The sequence below is a fragment of the Fundulus heteroclitus genome, chromosome 17 (genome assembly GCF_011125445.2).
Source record: "Fundulus heteroclitus isolate FHET01 chromosome 17, MU-UCD_Fhet_4.1, whole genome shotgun sequence".
Lineage (NCBI taxonomy): Eukaryota > Metazoa > Chordata > Actinopteri > Cyprinodontiformes > Fundulidae > Fundulus > Fundulus heteroclitus.
The window spans coordinates 7,382,503-7,408,496 of record NC_046377.1 but is presented as its reverse complement, the minus strand read 5'-3'; the positions used below and the strand labels follow the sequence as shown (position 1 = coordinate 7,408,496).

The following is a 25,994-nucleotide window of genomic DNA, read 5'->3' as shown; positions in this document are numbered from 1 at the left end:
TCAAGATTAAAGTGGTTCATTAAAATCTTTTCAGACTCATTAAGAAGTAAAATGTAAAGAGTGCAACATCACAAGGCTAAAACCGCTACTCACATTCTTCGTTTTGACCTTCTCCACAGGTCTCATTTTTGAATTCCTGATTTAAGACTCAAATATCAACTTTAGTGCATAAAAAGGAAGTATTTACATCCGATTATAAAGTTAAAATATATACACCAGCATGGCTCCAGCCACATCTCTCTTTAAGCCCACTGAAGTCTACAGGAGATTTTGAGCTGTAGTGTTTCTGTGATGGACAGCGTTCTGCATCCTGAAACCAACGAACCAACGCTGAGCCGCCCTCGATCAGAACCCGGCGGATCCTCTCAGAGCTGGTGCCGCAGAGCTTGCCTGACTCTCCACATGTCTCGAAGCTCTCTCACCAGCAAGGGCGAGATGAAGACAACGCTGCCCCCTGTCTGTCGGCGCGAAACAGAAAAAAAAAAAAAAAACGCACACCGTGAATCGAAACCTGTTCTGAGAGGAATGGCGTCCTTTGACATGGGAACCAGAACAGGCCGCTCCTTACCATGACAATGAAGAAGTAGAAAACGCTCATCCAGCCCAGCCGGCTCTCGATCAGCGACACCAGGTACTGCAAGGTTAGAAATGAAAAGGTGACTCCTGAAGGCGGCCAGTCGCACTGGGATTGATCAGGCGCCGCAGAGAAAAAGGGACCAAACGCTCCATGCACCACTCAGATTTTGACTTTTTTTAATTTGTAAATCATCCAAACAGTTGCATTTTGTTCTCGTCTTACCAGACCATCTTTTCCCACACGGTGTGTAAATGCAGACATTTTTAACGCATGATGAAAATGCCCAAATCTGGTGAATTTGCTCCAACGTTTTGCTGCAACGCTTATTTAAAAAGGCAATATTGGCAGTTTTATGTCCCCGGGAGGCCTTTTGCCTCCATGAGGAAGTCAACAGACCACCCATGAAGCTCGCGCAGCCTTAACGATTTCTCCCCCCCCCAACCCCGTTTTTGGGAGCCGGCTCCCGTTTTTCTGGCTCACCTGTCCCACGGCCGCTCCTATACTCCCGGTCCCATCCACTATCCCGGTGACGGTTGCCAGAGCCTCCTGGCTGCCCCTCAGGGCGTCCTGTCTGCCCAGGTCCGCAGAGATGGCCGAGCTGATCATGTTGGACGGGCCTCCGATGAAGAAGCCGGTGGTGGCCAGGATGGCTGCGTTTATGACCTTGTCGTTCGGGGAGCCTGAGGGTGCGGGAGAGACAGGACTATGAGCGCCGCCGCCGCGTTAGCCTCGCCTCAAGCTTTAAAGACGCTGCGGGTGCAAAGACTCACGGCTGTATCCCACCAGGGCGCCCATGGCCATTGCGAGGCTGAAAACCAGCACCGGAGCTCTCTTCCCCATGAAGTCAGAAATGAGACCTTGAAGGGTTCCCCCTGTCGCAAACCAACAACGGAAAGCATTGAAGCCTCGCTTTGGTTAGCCAAACGCAAAAACGGGTTTTGCGAAATTAGCCAGTGGCGTCCTTACCGACGATCCCGCCGACATCGTACCACACGGACAGCCGGTCGGCCTCGGCCTCCTTCCACCCGTAGTTGTTGCTCAGGTAGAACGGGAGCCAGAAGAAGAAGGAGTAGTTGACCAGCTTCAGGCACGCGTAAGCCAAGGAGTACTGCAGCGGGAGCACAAGGTCTTCACGTCACATTCACAAGCAGCGTTTTTTTGAGTCAACGTTCCGGACTTTTCCCGACTCAAGTTTCAGATTTCTCGGCCAGATTTTGCTGCTTTTTTAAAGTCTAGATACAAATATTCAACAGGATAAAAAAAAAAAAAAGCTTTAAATATGAACCCAAAGAAGATGGACTGAATCACTGACTGACTGACTGGATGAAGATAAATGTTCCTAACAGGAAGAAGACCTGAAGAGGCAGATGAAGGGACAGGACGGCATCGTGGGACTTTTACTCAAGCTAGAAACTCATTAATCAGTTTTTATGACCCCCAACTGTCAGAATAAAAGCCGATTTTCTAGCTCAGTTTGTTTGGAGCCCTCCATCGGACTCACCAGCAGGACTCCAGGCAGGCAGAAAGCCTGCAAGAAGCCGATGGCTTGAGGAGGCTCGTCCACGAGCTCGTCCGGTGGCGGCACAGGGCGGCGTTGCCGGCTGGGCGCCTCCGCCTCCACCTCCTCCTCCTCCTCGTCACTCATCAGGGGTCTGTGGCTGTCCGTGTCCGTCTCGACCGGGCTCAGTCCGGTTTCAGACTCCAGGTGCAAACCTGCCACACACAAATTCACGAAGTCGGTGTGTTTATGTGCTGACTTTGAAAGAAGTTGCCAGTCTGTCTCTCGCATTGTTCACCCAGCCAGTCGGTTCTTACCGACTTCTTTTGGCGAGGTTAGGAGGCCGAAGAACACCACCACCCCGCCAGCGAACTGCACCACAGAGGTCACCAGGAAGGCATACTGCAAACAGCAATGTCACATGCTTTACATTAGCATCTAAATCCAGAGAAACGGATGATATCTGTACATTTTATTTACCTTATTAATGTCCACGTTTTTCATTTAAACTTCTGAAAATGGTTTGACTTTATTTTTTTATTTGTTTAAGATTGAAACCCTGGACAGAAAGAGCGTTCAACAATAAAACCACTTGAGAAAGCTGGGTCAACGTTGTTTTTAGCTGGAGTTTGTAGTTGTTTTGATTCACAGACATTCCAGTGTATGAGTTGTACCTGAACGCGCCATGAATGGAAAAACCCTAAAGCTGTGGAGCAGCAGAGTTTACCCATACCTGGGAGTCCTCTCTGCTCTGTTTCTTTTTGAAGTCGTGCTACAGAACGTTGCATTGCGCACTTAAGTCTTGCACATAAACATTCTACGTGTGTTCAGGTATAAAACAGCGCTTTATTTGTGTGGTACTTATCCTGACTGCTACCTTTGAGCACTGAGAGCCTTATCATACCTATTAACCCCTCTGATGGATGGATTTGGCTCCATATGGAAATTACATGGATGGAAATGAGTAAATATCAGCATTATCCTACAAAGACAGCTGGACTTCATTTCAGGTTAATCTGAGTCACTATAATTGTTGAAGAATGTGAAAGCAAGACGAATAAATTAAGGAATTAAACACAATTATATAAACCGAGCATTAAATCTGCATGCAACCAGGAAATCAGGCTGTTGCAGCTTTTCTTACGTCTCCAAACAGATCTGTTTGTGTTCCAGGGTGAATTGTAATGGATATGTGTTACATTAGGGACGGAGAAAGTTTCATTTTAGGAGTAGTGGACACATTTTATCAGAACAAGCTGCAAGTGACTGACCTCATATCCGTACTTGAGGACGCTTGAGGCCAGGAAGGCGCCCAGTATGTTGCCTACAGAGGCACAGGCGCTCCACAGGCCAAACACGAAGCCGCGCCTGGAAAACCAACATGGTGACCATTAGAGAACAGGGAGATTCCTGTTTAAAGACTCCGTGCACTTTGTCGTTCAGCGTCTAGATTTTGACTCGCTACGTTTACACTCTCACTTCCTGCTGCAGAGGGAAACTGAGCCTAAAAGAAATCTACGCTTCAGCCGCAGCGTCTATGAACGGACCTTCCTATGTCAGGTCGGCAGGAGCAGACGGACGGGAACTCACCCCGCTTTGCCGAACCAGTTGCCCATGACGGCCACGACGCAGGGCCAGACGGCCGACTGCAGCAGGCCGTTCAGCACCCACAGGCCGCAGTACAGGTAGACGTTGTAGACGTGGAGCCATTCGGTCAGCGTGCCGAAGAGAAATTCCTGCAAGAGCACGCGTTAGAAACTCAGACTGGGGGAGGAGGGGGGGGGGGCAGACACCTCCGGTGCTGGTTGTGAGGCCTGCGTTGCGTACTAACCACCACGGCGGAGCCGCACAGGCCGAAGCAGAGAACGTAGCGCAGGTTGACCCTGTCGCCGATCACGCCGCTCAGATACAGACCCTGCACAGGGGAAGACGGAGCGCACGGCACAGATCAAACACCTCGCCGCGCTTTGCTTTCCCCCCCTCAGCTGAGACGGTCAGGGCTCGACTCACCACTGCGTACGAGAAGAGGAAGATGGAGTCCAGCGCTCCCAGGAAGAGCGTGGCCTGCGTTTCGTCAGCGAAGAGACGATTGTCCTCCCATGTCTGCGCGGTCACAGAAAACACAATTAATCAGCGGCGTCTCCAGAGACTGCAAAGACCTCTCTGACATGCACCCTCTACAGCCCCCCCCCCTAAGAACAACGTTGCTGCTCGTTTGGCTTTCCGTGGACGGACTTTATTTCCCCCAAAGGGCAACCGCGGAACCAAACCCAACCCAAACAACCGCGTCCTGCCAGCGTCGGGCAGCCAGTACCTCGCCGGGAGAGAACGCGGGGGCGCTGCTGTTGTTCTGGGCCGACGGCGTCCACTGGGCCGAGATGCTGACCTTCACGTTGCTGAAGGTCTTCCTGGATGCGTGCAGCAACACATAGCTGGGGAGAGACGGAAAGGAGGTCAGCGGGTTTTATCTCGCCGGACGTCTCCCGTTTCAAGACGCCGAAGACTTTTCCTCCCAGCTTCAGTAGGTGTAAGAAAGAGCTATCGGGAATCGTTGCCGACAGCCGCCTCTATCTAACCTCTGCCCTGAGCAAATATCACCTTGTCGAACTTTACTCCTTACAGAGTTATCTCCTGACAGCGATACCTCTCAAAAAAACCTCATCAATAAATATTCAAACTAGCTACATTCTCTCTGCCTACAACCACAAACTTTTATTTATTGAGACGACTGAAGAGAAGCAGCTCCAATTCAGTGACACTTTTTGTTGGACTATCGCTTAAAACACCCCCCAGAATAATACATTGGAGTTTTTAGGCTGTAACGTGATCAATATATATCGATATATCAAATTATCGACGAGCTAATAGAATCTGTTCTCCCATCTTGACCCCACGTTGGGTCATTTAGACGCAGCCGTTTGATGACGCTCCTGCTAATTTAACCCCTTTTTTCCCCCTCACTAATCAAACTGACACAATTCCCCAAATAAGGCAATACAGTATGACGTTGCCGGCATATTTTCTACGACGTCTGGATTACCTAAAGAAGGTGAGGAGAAAGACCACCAGGTGATGATGGGTGTACTGTGACAGACAGCCGAAGCACGAGGGAGGCATCACAGGGGGCAGCTGGAGGGAGGAGGAGGAGGAGGAGGCGGCGGAGGAAGGAGCTGGCGGTGGGTCGGTGGAGGTCTGCGAGGACGGAGGGGAGGGGGAAGGAGGGAGGAGGTTTACATACAGACCTCCACTACTAACTCGGAAGAGTCAAACGCATCGCTACGGGAGGGAGAGCTCTGCCTGCAAAGGAAGGAAGCCCAGATTAAAATCAAATAAGTGAACAAATGTTTTGCACCAATCGCTCTTTACAGCACAAGTACAGCTCTGGACGTTTATTGGCGCTCCTGGTAAAGCTGTGTACAAATCCTTATGTGATGATTAGCAGACCTTTCTTTGTTTAATGTTATGTTCTCAAATCTTTCTTGTTTTGAAGAGTGACAAAGAGAGACGAGTCTCCGTGTCACTTCCCATTTATAACCACTGGCATACAGAAAGTCACTGATGACTAATTAGAAGATCCAAGAAACCTCGATCGGCTTTAAAAATATTAATTAAAATAAACGCGCCAGCTTCATTTATGCAAAAAAAAAAAAAAAAAAAAAAGATAGTTTGGTGTATTAACAACTTTACCGTGATTCTGTTCAAAATAGTTACTTCCTAATAGAAAAGCTGCAGATTTTTCTGTTCCCATTTTTTGTTGAAAGGGGCCATTGATGCGACGCAAGCGCCTCTGAGGAGATAAACCTGCTGGTGTGAATGCTGCTCTATGTGCAGCCAAAGCCCCCCCCCCCCCCCCCCCTCTGCCCATCAATGAGCCCAGTCAGGGTAAGGCTGGATCTAGACCACCTCCCCCAGCAGCTTCACCTTCTCAAGAGCCCCCCCACACCTCCTAAAAGAGTGAAGTGTTCTCCAGATGCATCGGCTCAAGGGATCTTACAAATAATCTATCATATTATTTTCAGTCTAACTGCGGCATGTGTCTTTAAGTGAAAGTGCATAAATCGTTGGTTTAGAAACACCAGGATGTTTGAGCAAGTTTGGTTTCCTCACAAACACACTAAAGTGTTCCCTACTGATAATGTCTTTTTGCAAATTACACAGGTTTCGCTGAGCCTTACGGCGCATCTTTACGGATCCATTACGTAAGCTAAGACACGTTTTTACTGCTTGTTCAATTAAAACGTCCTTTGTGCTTTGTTTACTTTTGCTCCCATAAGAGCATGATGGCACATATGTCAGTGGGTGACATGGCACATGATCTTTTGATTTAGAAGACGATATAAACACAGTCAGTTCCGGGTTGGTTTCACCTAAGAATCTTTACAAAAAGCTCTGTAATAATCGCCAACAAAGAAAGGCTTAGCAAGAATTAAAGGCTCTCACCTTTCTGTCCAGTTCTTGTTATCCTAGCTTTAGTCTTGATGTTGCAATTGTACGTGTATACTGTGTGTATTCCTGCTGTACTGGGCGACGTCACTGGCCGGGCGGGGCTGCGAAGAGCGGCGCACTACCGCCGCCTGCAGGACAGGAGGGAAACTAGGTTCACCACAACGGATGACGGACGTCTATGGTTAAAACTGTAAAAGCGTCGACCGCTGCCGAGATTGGGGGCCGCCATCTTGAAGCGGTCGCCTTCACTCCTCAGTGTAGTGCGTTTACTGTAACATGAGCAGTAAACTGTCAGCGCTTTTATTTGAGCAAAACTCGCCGAATACTTAATGGATTTTCACATGTTTCTTTGTTGCAAACCTTAAACATACAACTAACACACACACGCACACAATTACATGGACACTCACCAACTCTATTTCTATATCCTTATATCTCTCTACATTTCTATACCACTACATGTAATCTAGTTTAAGGACCTTGTCATTTTCCCTGTCACAAAAAAGGACATTAAGAGCTTTTGGCTTCACATCAGTAAGGGAAATTAAAAGTTAAAGATTGATGGTGGTTTTGTGAATTTTGTTTTTGTTGTTTAATGTTTATTTTGTAAAAGTTAGTCAAATAAAATGTTACTTATACTAGAATGATTAATACGGTGGCCCTGAGGTGCAAAGCGCTACAACTTTAAGGAAAGCACTCCAACATTAATGAAAGCGCTACAACAATAAGGAAAGCACTCCAACTTTAAGGAAAGCACTCCAACATTAACAAAAATATTACAACATTAACAAAAGTACTTCAACATTAACGAAAGCACTCCAACAATAAGGAAAGCGCTACAACATTTAGGAAAGCGCTGCAACGTTTAGGAAAGCGCTACAACATTAAGAAACCGGAAGAGGTACGTCCCAGTGGGAGACCTAAGAAATCGCTGATTGGACTACACTCGTTTTTACTTTTGAACCGAAAGTTATTCTGGCTTTACTGTGTTTTTTAAAACCATGAATGTTCTCGGTGATCCAAACCGTAAGATGCAGTCTAAAACGCCACTTAGTCTGTTTATAAGTTTCGCTTTTATTAATTATGCTTTTTTTTTTTTTAACTACGTGCGCTGTGTTTCTGTACCTCAACGCTCTGGTCTGCTCCTCTCCCCTCCCTCCCCTCGGACCCAGGGGCTTTTATCAGCGGCAGCCTTATCACTACGTTTAATGTCTCTCCACTCCTACCAAAATGTCCTAATTAAAATCAATAGGAGAGTCCGTAGCTGTGTTTCATGCTATTTTCTTTTTAACGACACAGAACCAGTGGCGCTTCGGTGGGCGTGCTGCCTTGGCTTGAATTCAGGTGCGCAAAATTACGTTACATATAATTTAGGTGTGCACTTTTAAGGGTCATTTCAACAAGCTTGTAACATCAGGAGCTTCAGTTCAGACCCAATATTCATTCTCTTCCCTCTAAAGGAGCCCTATACAGTCTTTATTTATGCTTTTCCCCCACTGTTATCCCTCGCGCGCAGCGCACCAGGGTAAAATAGAGCAGCTGCGGATCATGCGTAAAGACGCAGCGTGAACGACGCAGCCCTGTATGCTTTAAGGGTTACAGCTTAGGGGAAAATGTTGGACCTTTTAGGCTTGATCAAACTCCGCCTCATTCACAGATGTGACCAACATGAATAGATTAATGATAAGCTGTAGTTTCATTATCAACTACGATAACATACAATCTGCTTCTGGGGGGGTGGGCGTCTTTACGCATGATCCGCAGCGGCTCTATTTTACCCTGGTGCGCTGCGCGCCGAGGGGAGGGAGGGGAGAGGAGCAGACCAGAGCGTTGAGGTACAGAAACACAGCGCACGTAGTTAAAAAAAAAGCATAATTAATAAAAGCGAAACTTATAAACAGACTAAGTGGCGTTTTAGACTGCATCTTACGGTTTGGATCACCGAGAACATTCATGGTTTTAAAAAACACAGTAAAGTCAGAATAACTTTCGGTTCAAAAGTAAAAACGAGCTGTAGTCCAATCAGCGATTTCTTAGGTCTCCCACTGGGATGTACCTCTTCCGGTTTGTTAATGTTGCAGCGCTTTCCTAAATGTTGTAGCGCTTTCGTTATTGTTGGAGTGCTTTCGTTAATGTTGAAGTGCTTTTGTTAATTTTGAAGTGATTTTGTCAATGTTGTAATATTTTTGTTAATGTTGGAGTGCTTTCCTTAAAGTTGGAGTGCTTTTCTTATTGTTGTAGCGCTTTCATTAATGTTGGAGTGCTTTCCTTAAAGTTGTAGTGCTTTGCACCTCAGGGCCACCGTAGATTAAAGTTATGAAATTGAAATTAAGGGTGACATATTTGTGTGAAAATGTATGAAAATACAAATCCGGTGCTATATAAATAAAAACATGCATCTTTAATCAATATTTCACTAACTAAAATCATCATCAAAAAAATAAATAAATAAAAATAAAAAAATTAGATACACTTGTATTCATTTGAAAGCATATATTGAGTCACATTCAGTAAATTGGAATGTGGATCCCAGTGAGGCTTGCTTTTCGGATTGAAAGTACATTTGAAAAAAATAAAAATCTCTAAGCAGGTATTAAATATACTTTTTCATCAAGCCTGCATTTCTGCATTAAAAATGTCTTTTATATTAGTCAAATGTAATATTCTGATCTTAAATGTCATATTTTCATCAGCTATAAGTGGAAAATCCTCCTCCTCATCATCATCAGAACTAAAGGCTTGAAAACATGAGTCTGTGTGTAATTAATCTATGTATAGAATAGTGGTAAGTAAGTAAGTAAGTAAAAGAAAGTAAAAGTACTGAAAATAAAGTTCCTCTAAAATGGCATTAGAATATTTTAAATCGTTTCCTGTTTAAGTGTGATACTTCTGAAAGGATGTCCCTGATAAAAGAGGACATATCATGCAAAATATACATTTTTAGCCCTTAAATAAATTTTTTTGCTTACTTGAAGCCTCTAAGAATGCAGAGATTTTGAATGTAGTCTGTCCAGGCACTTTGTAGATAGCTTTATATTCTGTTTGAGTCATCCTTTTCAAGCCATTCAGTTTTCTCTATTCTCTATTACGTTCTCTGAACAATTATGCCACAGTCTTCTGGCTTTCCAATTTTGCGTATCTGCCATTTACATTTTTTTTTTCTGTCGCAATTTTGTAGTCCAAGCTGAAGGATGTTGAGCCTGCAACTGGATAAGTGAAAATGTTCGCTTGCTGGGTGTATTAACCACACAATTCCTTACACCATCCCTTAGGATACTACAAAAATGCAGCGGGGCTGGGGTGTGAAGGGCCTCCTTTTCATTTAAAAAGATCTCACCAAAATGCACCTCAGAACAGAGGTAAAAGAGGGCCTGTGGGGCAAGAATAATGAGGAAGTCAAACCAAAAATATTGCAGTTCCAATTTAGATAGACCACAACTGAATGATTAAAATGTGAGTGTTCAATTACATTTATGCAAAAGATGCGGAAGAATGTTTCATTGGAAAGTAAATTTATTTATTAATCTGCTATATTTGATCAGTTTTAAAGGGAAAAGCTAACTTTGTCACTTTGTAAATATTTTCAGTTTGTGAATAAAACTCAACAGAATAAATTTTGTCACATTACAAACACACATTTCTATGTATTTTATTAAGATTTTATCTGAAGCTAAATTAGCACATCATTTTGAACTGTGTAAATGGCTTTTTAGCTGTAACGTTTGTGCTCCTAGTGCAGTTCTTAGTGGAATGACTTCTGTTCAAATTAGAGATTTAACAGATGAACAGATTTACCACTAATTGGCAAATATTGAACTAATGTGAGGAAATACAGTATCTAACTAGTGGAGTGTAGCTGCAAACTAGTAGGTAAACACGACAGCTGATGTCAAGGACATTGAATTCTTTTTACAAACGGCTTGCCATAGCGGCAGCTGCTGAGAGGTCACCTGTTGCTGTGCCTTCTGTTGCCACTGGCATTTGCTCTCAAGCAACTTTCTGTGCTTCAAAACTACAGCGCCAAAACCGCCATTCAAGCCTGACTCCAGGACAGACATCCAACATTTAATTTAGGTAAGCTTTTGACATTGTGTTTTCATGTTTAAAATAATACTAAACCATATTTTTAACTCTGATTATACATTTTGGTAGTATTTTATTTAGTCATAACATCAGCAGAATCTTTACAGTGCCTTGCAAAAGTATTCATACTCCCTTCAGCTTTTTTTTCCCCTTTTACTTAAAAACCCCCAAAAAGCTTCAGTGTATTTTAAAGGAATTTTATGTTATAGACCCGAAGAAAGAACAGTAGATATGAAGTAGAAAAAAGGATGCATTTTTTTAGACAACAAATTATTCACAAATAAAAATATTTTGAAAATGTTGCGTGCATGTGTTCAGCTTCCAATAGATTCTAGAACCACCTTTCACTTGAGCCACATATGCAAGTCTGGGGTGTCTTTGCTCAGCCTTGCACATCTGGAATTAAAGTCATTGACATTTCTTTATTACAAAAAAGCTCAAACTCAGTCTTATTGGATGGCAAACTTTAGCAATTATCATCTTTCAAATATTGCCACAGATTCTTAATTTAACTCTGGAGTTTAACTGGGCTATTCTGACATAAATGTGTTGGGATCTGAACTGTTTTATTGTAGCTCTGGTTATATTTAGGATCTTCACTTTCCAGCTGCAAGGTAAACTTTCGTTCCAGTCTTTTTAGCTCTGTCCAGCTTCACGTCAACTTAGATCACCTTTCCTGTCCGTGTTGATGAAAAGCAACCTCCCAGCATGACGTTGCGACCACCGTGTTTCAGTGTTAGGATGGTATGTTCAGGATGATGTGCTGTTTTAAATATTGGCCACACATAGAGGCCAAAAAAGCAAAGTTTGGCAAACTTTAAAGAGGACTTTCTTTCACCTGTGGCTTTCTTCCTGCTACTCTTCCATAACATTAAAATTTGAACAGTTGTCCTGTCGACACATTTTCCCACCTGAGCTGTAAACCTCCGTAGCTCCTCGAGAGTTATCAGGCACCCGCGTAGGCCGTCCGTGGTCGTGTCAGGATGCCGGTCTGCTAGAAAAGCTGATGTTTTTATGATATATAGAGAGATAAAACACAGAGAGAGAATACACAAGACATAGATATAACACAACAGAAGATAAGAGAGATAGACAATAGAATACATCTAGAGAGATAAAATACATATAGAAGAGAGACGAGAGAGAGAGAGAGAGAGAGACCGAGAGAGACGATGAGAGAGAGAGAGAGGAGATAGAGAGAGAGAGAGTAGCCTGAGATAGTAGAGAGAGCGAGAGAGCGACAGATGAGAGAGAGCGAGAGAGAGAGACCAGAGAGAGAGAAGAGAGAAACAGAGAGAGCAGCTAGAGCGATGAGAGCGACCTAGATAAGAGCGAGAGAGACAGGAGAGAGATGAGCGTAACGAGAGAAGTACAGAGCGAGAGAGACGAAGTAGAGAGATTTTGAGCGAGAGAGAGATGAGAGCGAGAGAATGAAGAGACAGACAGAGACAGACAGATGAGTAGAGCGAGAGTAGAGAGACAGAGAGAGAGGAGACGAGACCCAGAGAGAGAGATAGAGACAGAGAGAGAGAGAGTGACACGAGAGAGAGAGAGAGTAGAGAGAGAGAGAGGACAGAGGAGCGACCGAGAGATAAAAGAGATAGACAGAGAGAGAGAGATAGAGAGACGATAAGAGAGAGAGAGGACAGAGAGAGAGATAGACACACATAGAGATAGACAGATGAGAGAATTATGAGATAGAGAGAGATGAGTAGAGGAGAGAGAGAGATAGACACACAGAGATGATAGATATATTAATATAGATAATTAGTGAGAGAGAGGATATATATATAGTAATATATATATATATATATATATATAGATATTAGTATATATATATATATATATAATAGATATATATAATAATATAGATATATATATATATAGTTTACATCACACAATTGTGGATTCTGTTAACTAAGTGGCTGAAGTTTTGAATAACTATCAAAGTAAAGGGGGATGAATACAAATTCTTTGTAAAAAGGTAAGAAAGTCAAGTATATTTTCATCTTCCACTTCATATGTATGCTATTTATGTTGTTGTGTCACATATAATTCCAAGTAAATATGCAGAAGTTTGTGGTTTGAATTTGATAAGATGCCTCAAAGTCAAAGGGGGTATGCACCTTATCAAGACACTGAATAAACAAAATGTAAAATGCAAGGAGAAAGTGCAAATATAAAGAGAGAGATACATTAACAGAAAACCAAAAGAAAAACACTGCAAAAACGGATCTAAAATAAGTAAAATGTTCTTAAAGGGAGTGTATTTGTCCTTGATTTGAGCAGGTAAATAAGCTTATTTGCCAATGGAATGAGTATTTTGACCCTTAAAATAAGATAATTAGACATCCTGCACTTGAAAGAAGATGATGGAGATGAGTTGTTCCTATTTTAAGTGTAAAACTCTTATTCTATTGGCAAATCAACTTATTTACCTGCTCAAATCAAGGACAAATACGCCAATTTTAAGAACATTTTACTCATTTTAAGTTCAGTTTTTGCAGTGAATGAAGGACTCTGAATGTCAAATGATACAGCAGCGGGGCTGGGCTGATCTGCTGCAGCTGCATAAGCAACCGTAGTGAAGAAACAGCTGGGACAGAAATTCCAAAAAAAACTTCACATTTGGAGGGAAGTGATTCAACGTGATGATGTATGTCCCGCAGAACAAATTGTCCAGCAGGCAAAGGTTGAAAATGTGGCTTTTGAATCGCTTCAGGGAGCATCAGGACATAGTCATTCATTCTGCTGGTTCAGCTGTGAGAGGGGCAGACAGAATTAGAAGAGGGGAGAGGAGCAGGAAGTTGTATCCAGAGTTATGGGAGAGTGAGGGGTGAATGAAAGCTGCAGATTAGAACAGAGTCAGGGGGCAGAGTTTGTTAGTTGGAGAGGGAAACTCTTTACCATCTGCTCAAGATTTGAGTCAAGTTAGGAAGCCAGCTTGAGTCTTTCACTACATATGGAACGCTACGGGGGTCTGGACGTTATGCTGATGGATACTGCTTTACTAACAGCAAATGCTGGTAGCCATATTTTTATCAAATGGATGGAGGTAAGAAACAACAAAAGATCTTTTTGTCATTTGATAGTACATGTTCTTGGTTTGTTTATTGTTCCTAATTTGTTTGCAAATGGAAAAATAGGTAGAAGTCGTATCTATTCAATATGAGTTTCTTTTTTTAGATCACAATATATTGTTGTGGTTAAAAGTGGTTAGAATGGGATAAAAGCAGGAGGTTGTTGGCGTAATTTCTGTTTCAAAGTCTTTTTTTTGCATTTTCTTTTAAACAAACAATAATACCACTAAGGGCGTCTCGAGCTGTGTTTTACTTAAACCTCACTACGCATTTGTTTTTCTTTTCACCGTCATTCAGTTTAAGGATTCATGCGGTCCCTCTGCTCATGCACGCTGCTGTACTGACCATAAACGATGACAGCAGCTACAGATCTGGGAAATTACCAAGTGCTATCATGAAGGACACTGAACTTTGAATTGTTGGCCTCAGAGACATGTGAAAGTATGTGGGGCATGTTAGTCACTCCGCGGGTCAATAGTTAGTCTCCTGTGAGGACAAAGCGGCAGAAGAATTAGCATTAAATGAAACAATAAGGAGTGAAGGCGAGAGATTTTCACATGAAATACCAAACATGTCATATAGTGTTGTTTTTACTGAATTCTTGCCAGCTGCTCTTGAACAACTAAGGGAAATTATGTAAAACTTTTTTTTTTTTTAAAACATGATAATGTACTCTGTACTATTCTTGCAGGTGTACAGTGATCATGGAGGCTGCTGAGAGAATCAACATCACTGTCAACAGGTTTGTACAGAGGCCCAGATCTTTTGTTTTTTTAACCTTTGTTACATAAAATATATAAAAATATAGCCACTTGCATAACTTTGACTTCTTTACTGAATGGTCAAAATGCACTTTGAAAGGAAGGCTATCTTCCTGTCAAGTACCCACATATTTGTTGGAGGATATTTTCTGATGACATTACTTTAGTTTTATTCACACTATGAAGAAATGTTAAGCCTTACATTGAAGCTTGTGTGGCAGCTGAAAGGTCAACAGCCTGTCCTAGTGTAAAGGTAGCAAAATAAAGTATGGTGTCATCTGCATAAAGGTACACTTCAGTTGGAGACATACTTTTTTGAATCTTATAAAGAAGGAAAAACAACTCTGGGCCTATCACTGATCCTTGAGGGACTCCCTTAGACATCTCCAGAAAACTGGACAGCTGTATGCAGACATGCACTGTTCCTCCTAAAAGCCTAAAAACCTGCCTATAACTCCATAACTCTAATAAACATTACAGAGAATCTAATATCACAGTATTTAAAATAACATTAAACTATGCCAGAAAAACAAAAGCATTAAACTTTGGTGCACTCCGAGAATGAACTAAGTCAAGAAAGAAAATCCAATATGGAGGGCAAATCGTAGGTTAGCTGGCAAAGCTTTGCCATAAAACAATAATAAGGTATTCTCCTTTAGCTTAATGAAGAATGATATACTGAAAACGAGCAACGAGGAAACAGCATGCATACGATGATTCATCAGAGACATAAAAGGTTTTCTTCAGCCGCAAACATATTCTCCCAAAAATCAGGAACAAAATTGGGAAATAAAATGTGGCCTGTCATCTGGACAAAAAAAAAAAAAAATCAAATCTAATATTAAGGCTGGTTTATTTAAATATTACTCCATGATTCTGATGTGCATATCACAATCAATGTACAAGCTGTGTGGAACTTCATGAGTATGATGGTCTGCACAATTCAGGGATATGTGCGGAGGACAGCTTTCAACTTTCAAAGCTCTGTCAGTTGATGGAAAATAATGATTTTTAAAGCTCCTGGGAACAATCATTAGAGAAAGCAGTTTCAGTTTTGGGCTACAAATACATTCCTGTCTGCTGGAACAGATGCATGTCATTGACTGTGAAATTATTCAGCTATTCTCCTGAGACATTGGGCTCAGAGATGTTGTTTACGCATTTTGCTCCAAGGCAGGTTATGTTTCCAGGATACGAGACAATAGTGAAGACTCAATTTAAAAGATGAAAGATGATTCACTTCCTGAGCTTGAGAAATTAGGAAAAGCATCCATCTGGCCTTTTATCATCCCATTCACACAAGGTCCTTTAACCCGGGGCTTCCCATTTCCTCTCGTTTATTTATTAAAACCTAACAGACCAATAAAAATTGGCCCCAGTCCAAGAATGTGTTTATTTTGCAAAGCTGATGAGAAGAAGATGCTCCTCATAAGGTTGTCTTTTGGCATTTACTCTCAGGCTCAGTTTTCCCACTGTCACTAGGAAAACTGAGCATCCTCTAATTGGTAGTCCCAGTGAACATATGAGAAGTTCAGGAAACTTTAGAGGTGGTTTTCCAGTCTCGTGGTAGTATTTGAATGTAATTCTTTATGTCAGATTCTTGCACCTTAGTTATTTCTGAGACAACATCAAAATGACCAATTCAGCAGGAATCTATGGGTAAAAATCTTCTTTTATCCCTTGTTTAGGCAATCGTGGGGCTTTCTTGGTGGAAAGAGTGTGAGAGTGGAAATCCACGACATTGGACAAAAAAGAAAGGGGACAGAAAAGCAACCTTTTGCCCCTCTAGACAACCTGTGGAACCAGAGGCAGGAATCGTTAAAGATGGATTTCAGGAGATCAGTCTGTGACCCCTACCCCAGCGACAGCACCATGGTAGGAGCTAAACTACCCAAGTCCAAAGGGACCAACATCAAGGACAAGATCTCTCTGTGGGAGAACAAGGAATCGACTCTTTCCCACCTAACTTCAGGTAGCCTGAGCAAGTGTGGCAGCTTTAAAAGAACTGACTCCTTGACAAATGGCAGCAACAAAAGTGTAGATAAGCAAAGCACTGAAAGTAGCAGGAAGGTAGCCAGTAAGGAGAAGCAGGATCTTGGGAAAGAAAATGTAGTAACGCGTGGTGATTCTAGGCCTTCTACCCCTGATGGACTGCCAAAACAACCTCAATCGGCCAATAGTAGTTCCAGGTCAAGTGAGAGTCATGAAAAGACTGACTGTAAGAGACATATAGGTAGCAAAAAAACTCCTCGAGGGGATTCGAGGCCGTGTTCACCTCATGAACCGGGGGATCAGCCTCAAGTGGTCAATCCTGGTTCTAGGCTCAGGGACAACCAGGCGAAAGCTGACTGTAAGAGAAATGTTGGTCTCAAGGAAACTCCTAGTGACGATTCAAGGCCTTGTTCTCCCCCAGCCGCTGAGAAGCAGCAAGTAGGGACCCTAAAAAAAAGCAGCGACAAGAAATCATCGGAACAGACAAGTGAGGAGAAAAGAGCTGTATTCACCCTTTTTAAAACGCTAGAGACCTTGGGGGAGAACCGTGGGAAAGCCCCTCCAGAGCTTGGAAACTACTTCAGCCCACCGGGCAAGGAGAAAAAAGGTGAGGTGAAACAGAAAGAACTTGATGGTGCAGTTATGGGTAGAGCTCAGTGGGCTAGAGAGGGGAAGGAGGACCAGGAGAATGTGTACACAGAGCCAGGCGCCCTGCCCATCAATCCAGTGCCCAAACCCAAGCGGACCTTCCAGCATCCAGCCTCGATGGGAGGCAGTTTGAGGGAGGAGAGAGGGAAGAGGAACCTCCCTCCGCTGCCATCCATTTCCACAAAGACATCCTCAAAGCCTCCCTGTGGTCACTTTGGGAGACCCCGGGCTGACAGATACCTGAACAGGTACAAATGGTTTGGAACCAAATCCAATTCAACGGCATGTTTATGGGGAGATTATACGAGTCTTGGCATGCTGATCTATTGCAGTTATCTAAATAGTAAGTACTTTTGTTCTGTGACAGGAAACAGTCTGACTTTGAAGACTGTGCAAGGTCACCCAGTCCAGTTTTCACCTGCTCCCTGTCTCAGGAACACCACTACGAAGACATCATGGGTCAGGCAACCATTTCATACCTTAAATCTTAACTCACTCATTTTTTTTCTCATTTTTTTGCTTTTGTGTTTCCATTGTAGAGCTATAACTTCTTATGTGGCTGTGCTGACAAATATTTTTTAAATGTTACTAGTTTATAGAAGTACAGTTCCTTGCAAAAGCACTCTCCCCTCCTCTACTTGTTGACGTACCAACTTTTAATTTGAAGGTTTTTTAATGTTATTTTATGTGATGGCTCTGCAATAGTTTTCTAAAGGACCACAATAACCTGTATACTCCATACAGCTGGGCTTTATGGGAGAGAGACCAGAAAAAAGCCATTACTTAGTGCTAAAAATAGGCAGGCATGTTTTAAGTTTGCTAAAAGGCATGTGGGCAAATCCCCAGATATATGGAGGAAGGTGCTCCGGTCAGATGAGACTAAACTGAGCTTTTTGGTAAGATGCTATATCTGGTGCAAACCCAACACATCCCATCACCCCAAGGAACAGCATCTCCACAGTGAAACATGGTGATGGGAGTATCATGCAATGTCTTGCAGGAGCAGGGACTGAAAAACTAGTCTGAGTCGAGGGAAGGATGGTGCTAAATACATGGATATGCTTGAGCAGAATCTGAGTCAGTCTGCCTATGATTAGAGACTGGGACGGAGGTTCGCCTTCCAGCAGGACAATGATTCGAAACATACGGCTAAGGCAGCACTCTAGTGGTTTAAGGGGAACCATTTAAATGTGTTGGAATGGCCTAGTCAAAGTCCAGACCTCAGCATAATTCAGAATCTGTGGTTAGACATAAAGGAGTCGTATGCAACGCTGCTTGAAGCTGTAATTGCCGCTAAAGGTGGTTCTACAAAGTACTGACTTTAGGGTGGGGGGGAATAGTTATGCACACTGAAGTTATCTGTCATCTTTTCCCATTTGTTGTTTACTTTACAATGAAAAAAATAAAAACACATCAAAGTTGTAGGCCTGTTCTGTAAATGAAATGCTGCAAACCCTCAAAGAATCCATTTTTAATTCCGAGTTGTGGGGAAACAAAACATGAAACATGCCAAGCGGGCGAACCCTTGGGAGGCACTGCATTTCTTGGCATAACTCCATGTTGAGGACCAATCATGTTTAAATATAAACATTACATAAACATACTTTGTCTCAGCAGACTCGTCCAACGAGAACCCATATGAAGACATAGAGCTGGAGAGCCAGTGTTCGCAGCAGTCCGTGCCCTCGTCTCCTGGTGCCGATTCAACAAAGGTTCGCACAAAGCAACGCAGGAGGCAGCCAAAGCTTAAATTACATCATCGTAACTGTTCTCTGTCTGTAGGCATCCAGGCCTGATTTCTTCAGACAGAATTCAGGCAGGAGCTTCAAGCTACTGGACCTGAAAAGAACCAACCAGGTGGCTCAGGGCGTCAGCGCTGGGGGCGTTTCATCTCCGCTCCGGCTCAGCCCTCCGTCCACCCCGCCAGGGAGCGAACATACCGCCTGGATCCCTGGGGATCCCTACAGCCGCACCTGCCGCAGGATACCAACGGTCTGTGTTCACATTTACACATTCCTACCTTCGAACCAGCATCACCACTATTAAATCACAGGATCAAAGTCCAAATGTAGTGTTTTTCTCAACACCTGTCGTGACCCTTTCCCCCCTCCTCCAACAGCTTGTACTGAGAATCAACGGTATATTTGAGGGTCGGACCAGGAAGAAACATTTGCGAAGGATGTATCATTATGCCGAAACAATTTCTGGAAGAGGTTTCAATTTTTGATTGCTCTTGCAAAGTCTAGTTGAGTTCTTTAAACATATCTGGCGACAAAAAATGTAGATTTTTGGCTTTCGTTCGCAGTAACTGATGAATACAGCGACTCCGAGAGTGAAGTTGAAGACAGATTGAAAGGTAAGGCGGGATTTATACATTGCAACTGTATTCAAAGTTTTATGCAGCCATCTTTTACTTTGGGTCTTCATCTTTGTGTCTTGCTACAGTTCGGTCCCTTCTGAGGCAGCCGAGAAAGAGGTTGGTCCACTACCACGATTCCAACGCCAGAAGCCGCTCCCTGGATCAGGATCGCCACCAACGCAAGCTTTTCGAGTACTTCCTGGTTGTTTCCCTGCAAAAGTCAAAGGCCGGCGACCACTACCTGCCAGAAGTCACACAGCAGTTCCCCCTTAAGGTCAGCAGCAGAGAAGCGCTAAAGCTGTGTTGTTTTTTTCTTTTTATTTTGGGCTGCAAACAGCATGTGATTTTGGAAAATTAAACTTCATGACATTGGTCAAAATTCCTCAGACGACTTAACGTTTCAGCACCCCAAATTGCTTGTCTCCAGCAAATCCAAAGGGAATTGATATTGTGACAACCCTTCACTCAACTCATTACTGGATGCAATCATCCAAAGCAACGTAACAAATAAAAAGCCATATCTGTTGGTTTTTTATACACAGTACCTCACAAAAGTATTCACACCCCATTGACTTTTTTATTCGTGCTATGATATAACTTGGTTGAATTGTAGCAGGATTTGAACTGCTAGCTTCTAAACAAGCGCTGGAAGAAGAATTACCCAATAATAAAAAACAATGCATAAAAAAACCAAAAACAGTTATTTTTCCTGTCTCTGTGGAAAAAAAGCATCCCCACAGCATGATGCTACCACCCCCATGTTTCATTACAGAAACGCCGTCTGCAGGGCTATGTGCAGCTTTAGCTTCCTGGCACACATTAGCCAAATGGATCTCTGCTGTAATGGCCTGTATATTTGAGCAGATAGAAATTACATATATCCACATATCAACGTGTCTTTGTGAATTTGCCTTCTTGCAATGCTGTTTACATTTTAAGGTTATTGGACAGAGCTCTGAAATGCTCAAAGTTGGTGATATTGTTTCATAACCTAACCTGCACATAATTTCCCCTCTACTTTGTCCCTGTGTGTTGAGTTCTGGAGGCAATGCATGTCACATTTTGTAGGTAAAAATATTTAAATACCACACACCCTATTCCTTCCCCTCCACAATTATGCAGTGTGTTTTGTCTATTGCATACAACCCAGGTAGAATTTGCTGAAGTTTGTGATTTTAACGTGATGAAATGTGGAAAAAAATTCAGCTGATGTCTTAATTTTTCCTTGTTAATCCAGAAGTTTACTGCAAGACAGAGTTGTGTAATCAGGCTTGTCTTTACGGTTCCATTGGATTAGGATGATATTGAAATAACAGAATAGTTTTCATACACGCTGCAGTTGGAGCGAAGCTTCAAGTTCATGAGGGAGACGGAGGATCAGCTGAAGATCATTCCTCAGTTCTGTTTCCCCGATGCGAAAAACTGGAAGCCAGTGGAGACGTACCCGAGGTGACAATGCCACCATGTTATACACCTCTTATTGCCTTACACAACTTGGAATCCACAACATAGTTTATATGCGGATGCCTGTAATTTCTATATGTGCAATTTCATTTTCTCTTCCACAGCGAGATGTTCTCCTTCGTTTTGACCGGGGAGGACGGCAGCAGGAGGTTCGGATACTGCCGCCGCTTACTGGTAAATAGGAACGGGCCGAGTAAATAAGAGTGCCGTCACTGAGCAGGAAGTGGCTGAATACCAAATGCCGGCTGAGTAAATAAACATGCCAAAATGGTGGACGTGCCTGTGGGAAAACGGTCCATCTCAGAGCCGAGGCGGAAGTGTGTGAGACTGGGAACCGTACCCGGCATGTGAAAGTGTGCATGTGGTCCTGTTTATGGATCTCTGAAGGGAGCGGGCTCATTTCTGTCAAACCCTAACGCGTCTATAAGAGTTCTACATATGCGCTTTGACGTCTCAAGGTCCGAGAAATACGCGTTTCCCTGCAAATGGAAGTGAACTGTCTCTTGTGTTTCAGCCCAGTGGAAAAGGCCGACGGCTGCCAGAGGTTTATTGCATCGTCAGTCACCTCGGCTGTTTCAACCTGTTCTCCAAGGTGAACCTGTCTGCCTCTGCAGCCCAACACCGATGCATCACAGATCAGCCCCCATAAGTCATAGTGTGTGTGCATAAATGGCAGGTGTTGGATGAGGTGGAGAGGCGGCGCGCTCTGTCCCCAGCACTCGTGCAGCCGTTCATGAGAGCCATCATGGAAGCCCAGTTTCCAGCTCCGGGCAGAACCATTAACATCAAAACCTTTCTCCCTGGTTCTGGCACTGAGGTGAGTAACACCACGAAATGTGTATGTTACTGAATTTGTAATTCTTTTCCCTGCATTGTGTCGTCTAGGTGTTCTGTACTGGTTTAATCAAATGTTTTGGATCATTATCCTGGTGAAAGCACTAAGGACAACACTTGTGCTTTTCTTGTTGACTCCAGTAGATTTTGTTCTGGTCTAAAATGTCTTGATATTCTAGAGTCCATAATGCCATTAAATCTGACAAAGTTCTGTGGGCTTTTGGAAGAGAAACAGGCCCACAGCCTTACAGAGTCTCCACCGTACCCAACAGTGGGCATAAGCCACTTTCACTCATATTCATTCTGTGTTTCACAGCAAACCCACCTCGGGTTTTAGTTGCCTCAAATCCTAGACCAAACAACATGGTTCCAGTTAAAGTTTTCTCTCACCGAATGAATCAAATAAAAAATGGATTAAAAACAAATCCATCTTACGATTATGCTATTTAATGAAACAAATTTTACAGCTTTTTTTGCATATTATTACCTTGAGTACCAATAAATGTATGCGGTGCCGTACTAATAAAATTAAAATCAACATAATTTAACTAAAAACCTAAATATGGATTTAGGCAAGCTTAAGTCCAAATAATTTTAAAAATATTTATATTTAATAAAACAGTTCTAAAACCATACCGTTTCCATTTTAGAGCACATTTGACAAAAGACAAACACTTATTATGAATTTTAAACCCATCTGTCTTATTTTATGTAGTTAAATCAAATATATGCAATGTCAAAGAAAAGAAAAATCATCCCATATAACAAATAGCCTTTTGACGACAAATTTTTCCACGTTAAAAGAAATTATTAACCCCTAAATGCCTAACATATAAATGTAGAGACATGCTTTTTAAGCACCACAGTGTCCACAAAATGTTAGTACTTGCCTCAAAACCGGATGTACTAATTGTTTTGTGAAGTTAGTTTAAATTGTAGCGTGTGTCTTTTTAATCAAATAGACTATACCTGTTACAACATAAATGTCCACTGTATCATTTATGATACAGATCTTTTTCGAGGAATCCTGAAGATGTTTCAGTCAGGTATTTTTTCTTTTGTATGTGGTTTGTTAAAAGCCCCTAAAACACGATTAGAAGAATCTGAATTTCCGGGGACTCTTTTTATTGTATTAAATGAGTTAATGTTATTTGTGAATAACTGTATTCCTGTTTAATATCCAGGTGATGGAGCTGTGTCGGCCCTCGGACTCCCGCCTGGAGCACGTGGACTTTGAATGTCTGTTCTCCTGCCTAAGTCTGCGGCTGCTCCTCCGGGTGTTCGGCTCTCTGCTGCTGGAAAGAAGAGTGATCTTCATCGCTGACCAGCTCAGGTTGGTCCGTTCACCTTCAGTGCAACCAACTTCCTCAATTTCCCAGCAAGCAAAATCTGTTTGCCGTTGTTTTTTTTTGCTCTGAACGCCCTCATGCCGCTGTTTATTAATCTGGGCTGCAGGGACTTATGCCTAGAATCAAGGATGTTATCATTATGAAATCTGGATAAATTGCGGGTGGTCCAGACCCATGTTTTTAAATAAATGTGAAGCATCCCAGGGACTGGGAGCTCACGCAGGAGTGACATTTGCTCATTTGGCTGATGAGCTGTTGGCCAGTTTGTTTGCTCTACTGAGAATAGCCAGAGACCGTGATCACAGTAACTCAGGGGAATAATGCAAAGACCACTGATGTCAAGAAACACTAAAACCATTAATGCCTGATTTTCTCTGAGGGAATCATTGAGCGTTGGCATCCTCTAGTGGCAGTAGAATGGTTTTCCACCAAGTGCCCCAGCACGATTTCACTAATTTCCCCTGTTCTGCCCCTGCAGCACCCTCTCCCAGTGCTGCCATGCAGTCGTTGCTCTGCTCTACCCCTTCATCTGGCAGCACACCTACATCCCTGTGCTGCCCTCAGCCATGCTCGACATCGTCTGCACCCCGACCCCCTTCATTGTCGGCCTGCTGTCCAGCTCTTTGTCCCACCTCGACGAGCTTCCCTTGGAAGAGGTCAGACAGGAAGCATAAAACTTTAAGGGATACACCAATAAGAGCAAATGAATAGCGCTGTTATGGCTTAGTTTGTCTTTGTGCAGGTTCTTGTCGTGGATCTAGGAAATAATCGATTTCTCAGACAAGTGAGTGCACGTCTCCAAGTTCCAGGTCTTTACGAATCAGGACCAGTGTTTGCCTGCTCAGAAATATCCCTCATCATTCTCTGTTGTCACGTTTAGTTGGATGATGAGGACTCAATCCTGCCTTCTAAGCTCCAGTCAGCCCTGGAGAACGTTCTCGAAAGAAGACGAGAACTCGCCAGTGACAGAGGAGCAGATTCAGTCAGTGGTGAGACAAAACAACAAGTGTCAACTTTTTGCAGTGTGGGACAAAATTGTTTCGTTGAAAGTGCCACAAAAATATGTTTTTTATTAGAAATGCAAAACATTTTAAGCTTTTTTTCCCCCTGCTCTACAATAAACTAATTAAATAACAATAGTTTAGCAAAGTAGTCTTATTTAGTTGGAAATGGTTTTGTAAATCGTTACATATAATAAAAAAAAAGCCCTTTTTGTGGTTTGCCTTGCTCAAAGAGCGGCATACAGTTTCCAAATGTTGCAAGGGTTGTTGGTCAAACGGGTTTTCATTTTCTTGGAATTGAAAAAAAAAAAGTGTGTTTCTCAGCAATAAGAAAAGGATTTGGGTCACTCTCTTTAAAACGCTTTCTGTATTTAGCCAAGCTTAATGAGTAAATTAAAGGCAGATCTGGGGTGCAGCCAGGTCGGCTTTTGAGTAGAGTTTGCTGGATATTTGTGTTCCTATTTACTGTGAAATTATAGAGTGAAAAAAGCATGATTATTAAAAGATGAATATTTTTCTTATACTTAACATTTTCCATTTAAGGAAGATTTCAGTTTGTCTGCCAAACAGTAGCTACTGCTCTTAAATTGGTCGGCCCCTGCTCTAAGCAGTCAATATCTTACCAGCCATAGAGACCTCTTAGAGTATCTTAAATCTAATCCTAAATGCTTAAATAAACAGAAGATGTCTAACCACTCACCCTAAAGGCTTCCTCAGCTTTTATCATGGGCTAGGGGTTTCAGGGGTTTCATGCACCTCTGATTTCTGTTGAAACATATTTGTGAAGAACACAAAGCCAGTTTCTTTGAGACTCCGCTTAAAGCTAAAGAGAAACCTGAACATGCAAACTGGCTTTTGGTACATGAATCCCCACCCAAGCTCCAATGACTGAATAAATCTCACAATGGAGGAATAGATTTTCAAAGAATGGCAAAGTTAATCTCTCAGTGATCATGAATATGAGCTAAACCACCAAGTTTTGGTTGGACTTGAAGAGATGGACAGCCTGACTGGTTGAAAATCAAATCAAATCCACCTCTCCTCCTGTCTCTCTAGACTCTGGCCATCTAAGCACCGTCGTGTCGGAGGCCTTTGTCCGCTTCTTCGTGGAATTAGTCGGACACTACCCGCTCTTCATCACCGCTGAGCGGGAAGACGGCTATTCCTCGTCCTCCTCGTCCTCCCCCGCCTCCTGCTCATTTCAGCGCGAGGGCTTCCGGAAAGCAATCCCGTCCAAGACTGTGCGTCGCTTCTTGGAGGTCTTCATGGAGACCCAGATGTTTGGCTGGTTCATCCAGGAGAGGGAGCTCCATCGGCAGGCGCTCAGAGGTACCCAAAAGGAGAAAGAAGGGGTTCAGGTTTGGGATGCTGATAGGATATTCATGCCTTTGTTCCTCCGCGTCTGTGACAGGACTCTTTGAAGTGAGAGTGCAGGAGTATCTGGACTCTATCAACGAGAACGAACACCGGCGGGTCAACAGGTTCCTCAAAGGTTTGGGTAAGAATGGCTCTAATCACTTAGCTGACGACATATTGACTCAGTCCTATCCTAAATTATTCTTGTTTTCTCTTTCTTGGTTTCTCCAGGAAACAGAATGAAATTTCTTTCCAAGAAATAACGTAAAGTGACAACATAAAAAAAAAAAAAAAAGGAAGAAAATCCTGATTGCCTGCCTCAAGCAGAATTATAACCGGAAGGCTTTTTCTTGGAACTTGTCCTGCTTCTTGAGGATTGTTGGCCAAGGAGGCAGCGGTTTTTGCTTCACGCCTGACATGCCTAGAGATGTTTTGAGTCAAAAATTGGTCAGTCTTTGGCCTAGAAAGATTATGACACCTAGACATTTAATATATTTTAGTTCTTGGTTGGAGGACTTTCGAACGGGAACAGAGATGGTACTGTAC

At 42.9% G+C, this 25,994-nt stretch overlaps 2 protein-coding genes across 3 annotated transcripts; one reads left to right on the top strand and one right to left on the bottom strand.

Annotated features, from left to right (window-relative positions):
* slc37a3 (solute carrier family 37 member 3) lies at positions 1-6,634 on the bottom strand. 2 transcript variants are annotated; one of them, XM_036148789.1, is made up of 14 exons: positions 6,516-6,634; positions 5,116-5,372; positions 4,390-4,507; positions 4,086-4,178; positions 3,907-3,990; positions 3,666-3,811; positions 3,347-3,443; positions 2,393-2,477; positions 2,079-2,290; positions 1,544-1,685; positions 1,348-1,449; positions 1,058-1,257; positions 569-634; positions 366-458 (listed from the first exon to the last, which is right to left on the bottom strand). In XM_036148789.1, the coding sequence occupies exons 2-14, from the start codon at positions 5,190-5,192 to the stop codon at positions 366-368; spliced, it is 1,515 nt and encodes a 504-aa protein (XP_036004682.1). In that variant the 5' UTR covers positions 5,193-5,372; positions 6,516-6,634. The 2 variants fall into 2 exon arrangements, with proteins under 2 accessions (XP_012728995.2, XP_036004682.1); XM_012873541.3 differs by lacking the exon at positions 6,516-6,634 and having other exon boundaries at positions 1-458; positions 5,116-5,192.
* A 6,684-nt stretch (positions 6,635-13,318) lies between these two features.
* On the top strand, positions 13,319-25,744 carry LOC105933850 (DENN domain-containing protein 2A). Its single transcript, XM_012873569.3, has 20 exons — positions 13,319-13,659; positions 14,376-14,426; positions 16,134-17,333; positions 17,453-17,544; positions 18,703-18,797; positions 18,868-19,077; positions 19,205-19,298; positions 19,391-19,441; positions 19,531-19,718; positions 20,784-20,893; positions 21,013-21,082; positions 21,423-21,500; positions 21,585-21,725; positions 22,927-23,075; positions 23,570-23,747; positions 23,834-23,875; positions 23,972-24,080; positions 25,149-25,421; positions 25,504-25,590; positions 25,680-25,744. The coding sequence occupies exons 1-20, from the start codon at positions 13,625-13,627 to the stop codon at positions 25,709-25,711; spliced, it is 3,285 nt and encodes a 1,094-aa protein (XP_012729023.2). The 5' UTR covers positions 13,319-13,624; the 3' UTR covers positions 25,712-25,744.
* The last annotated feature ends 250 nt before the right edge of the window (positions 25,745-25,994 follow it).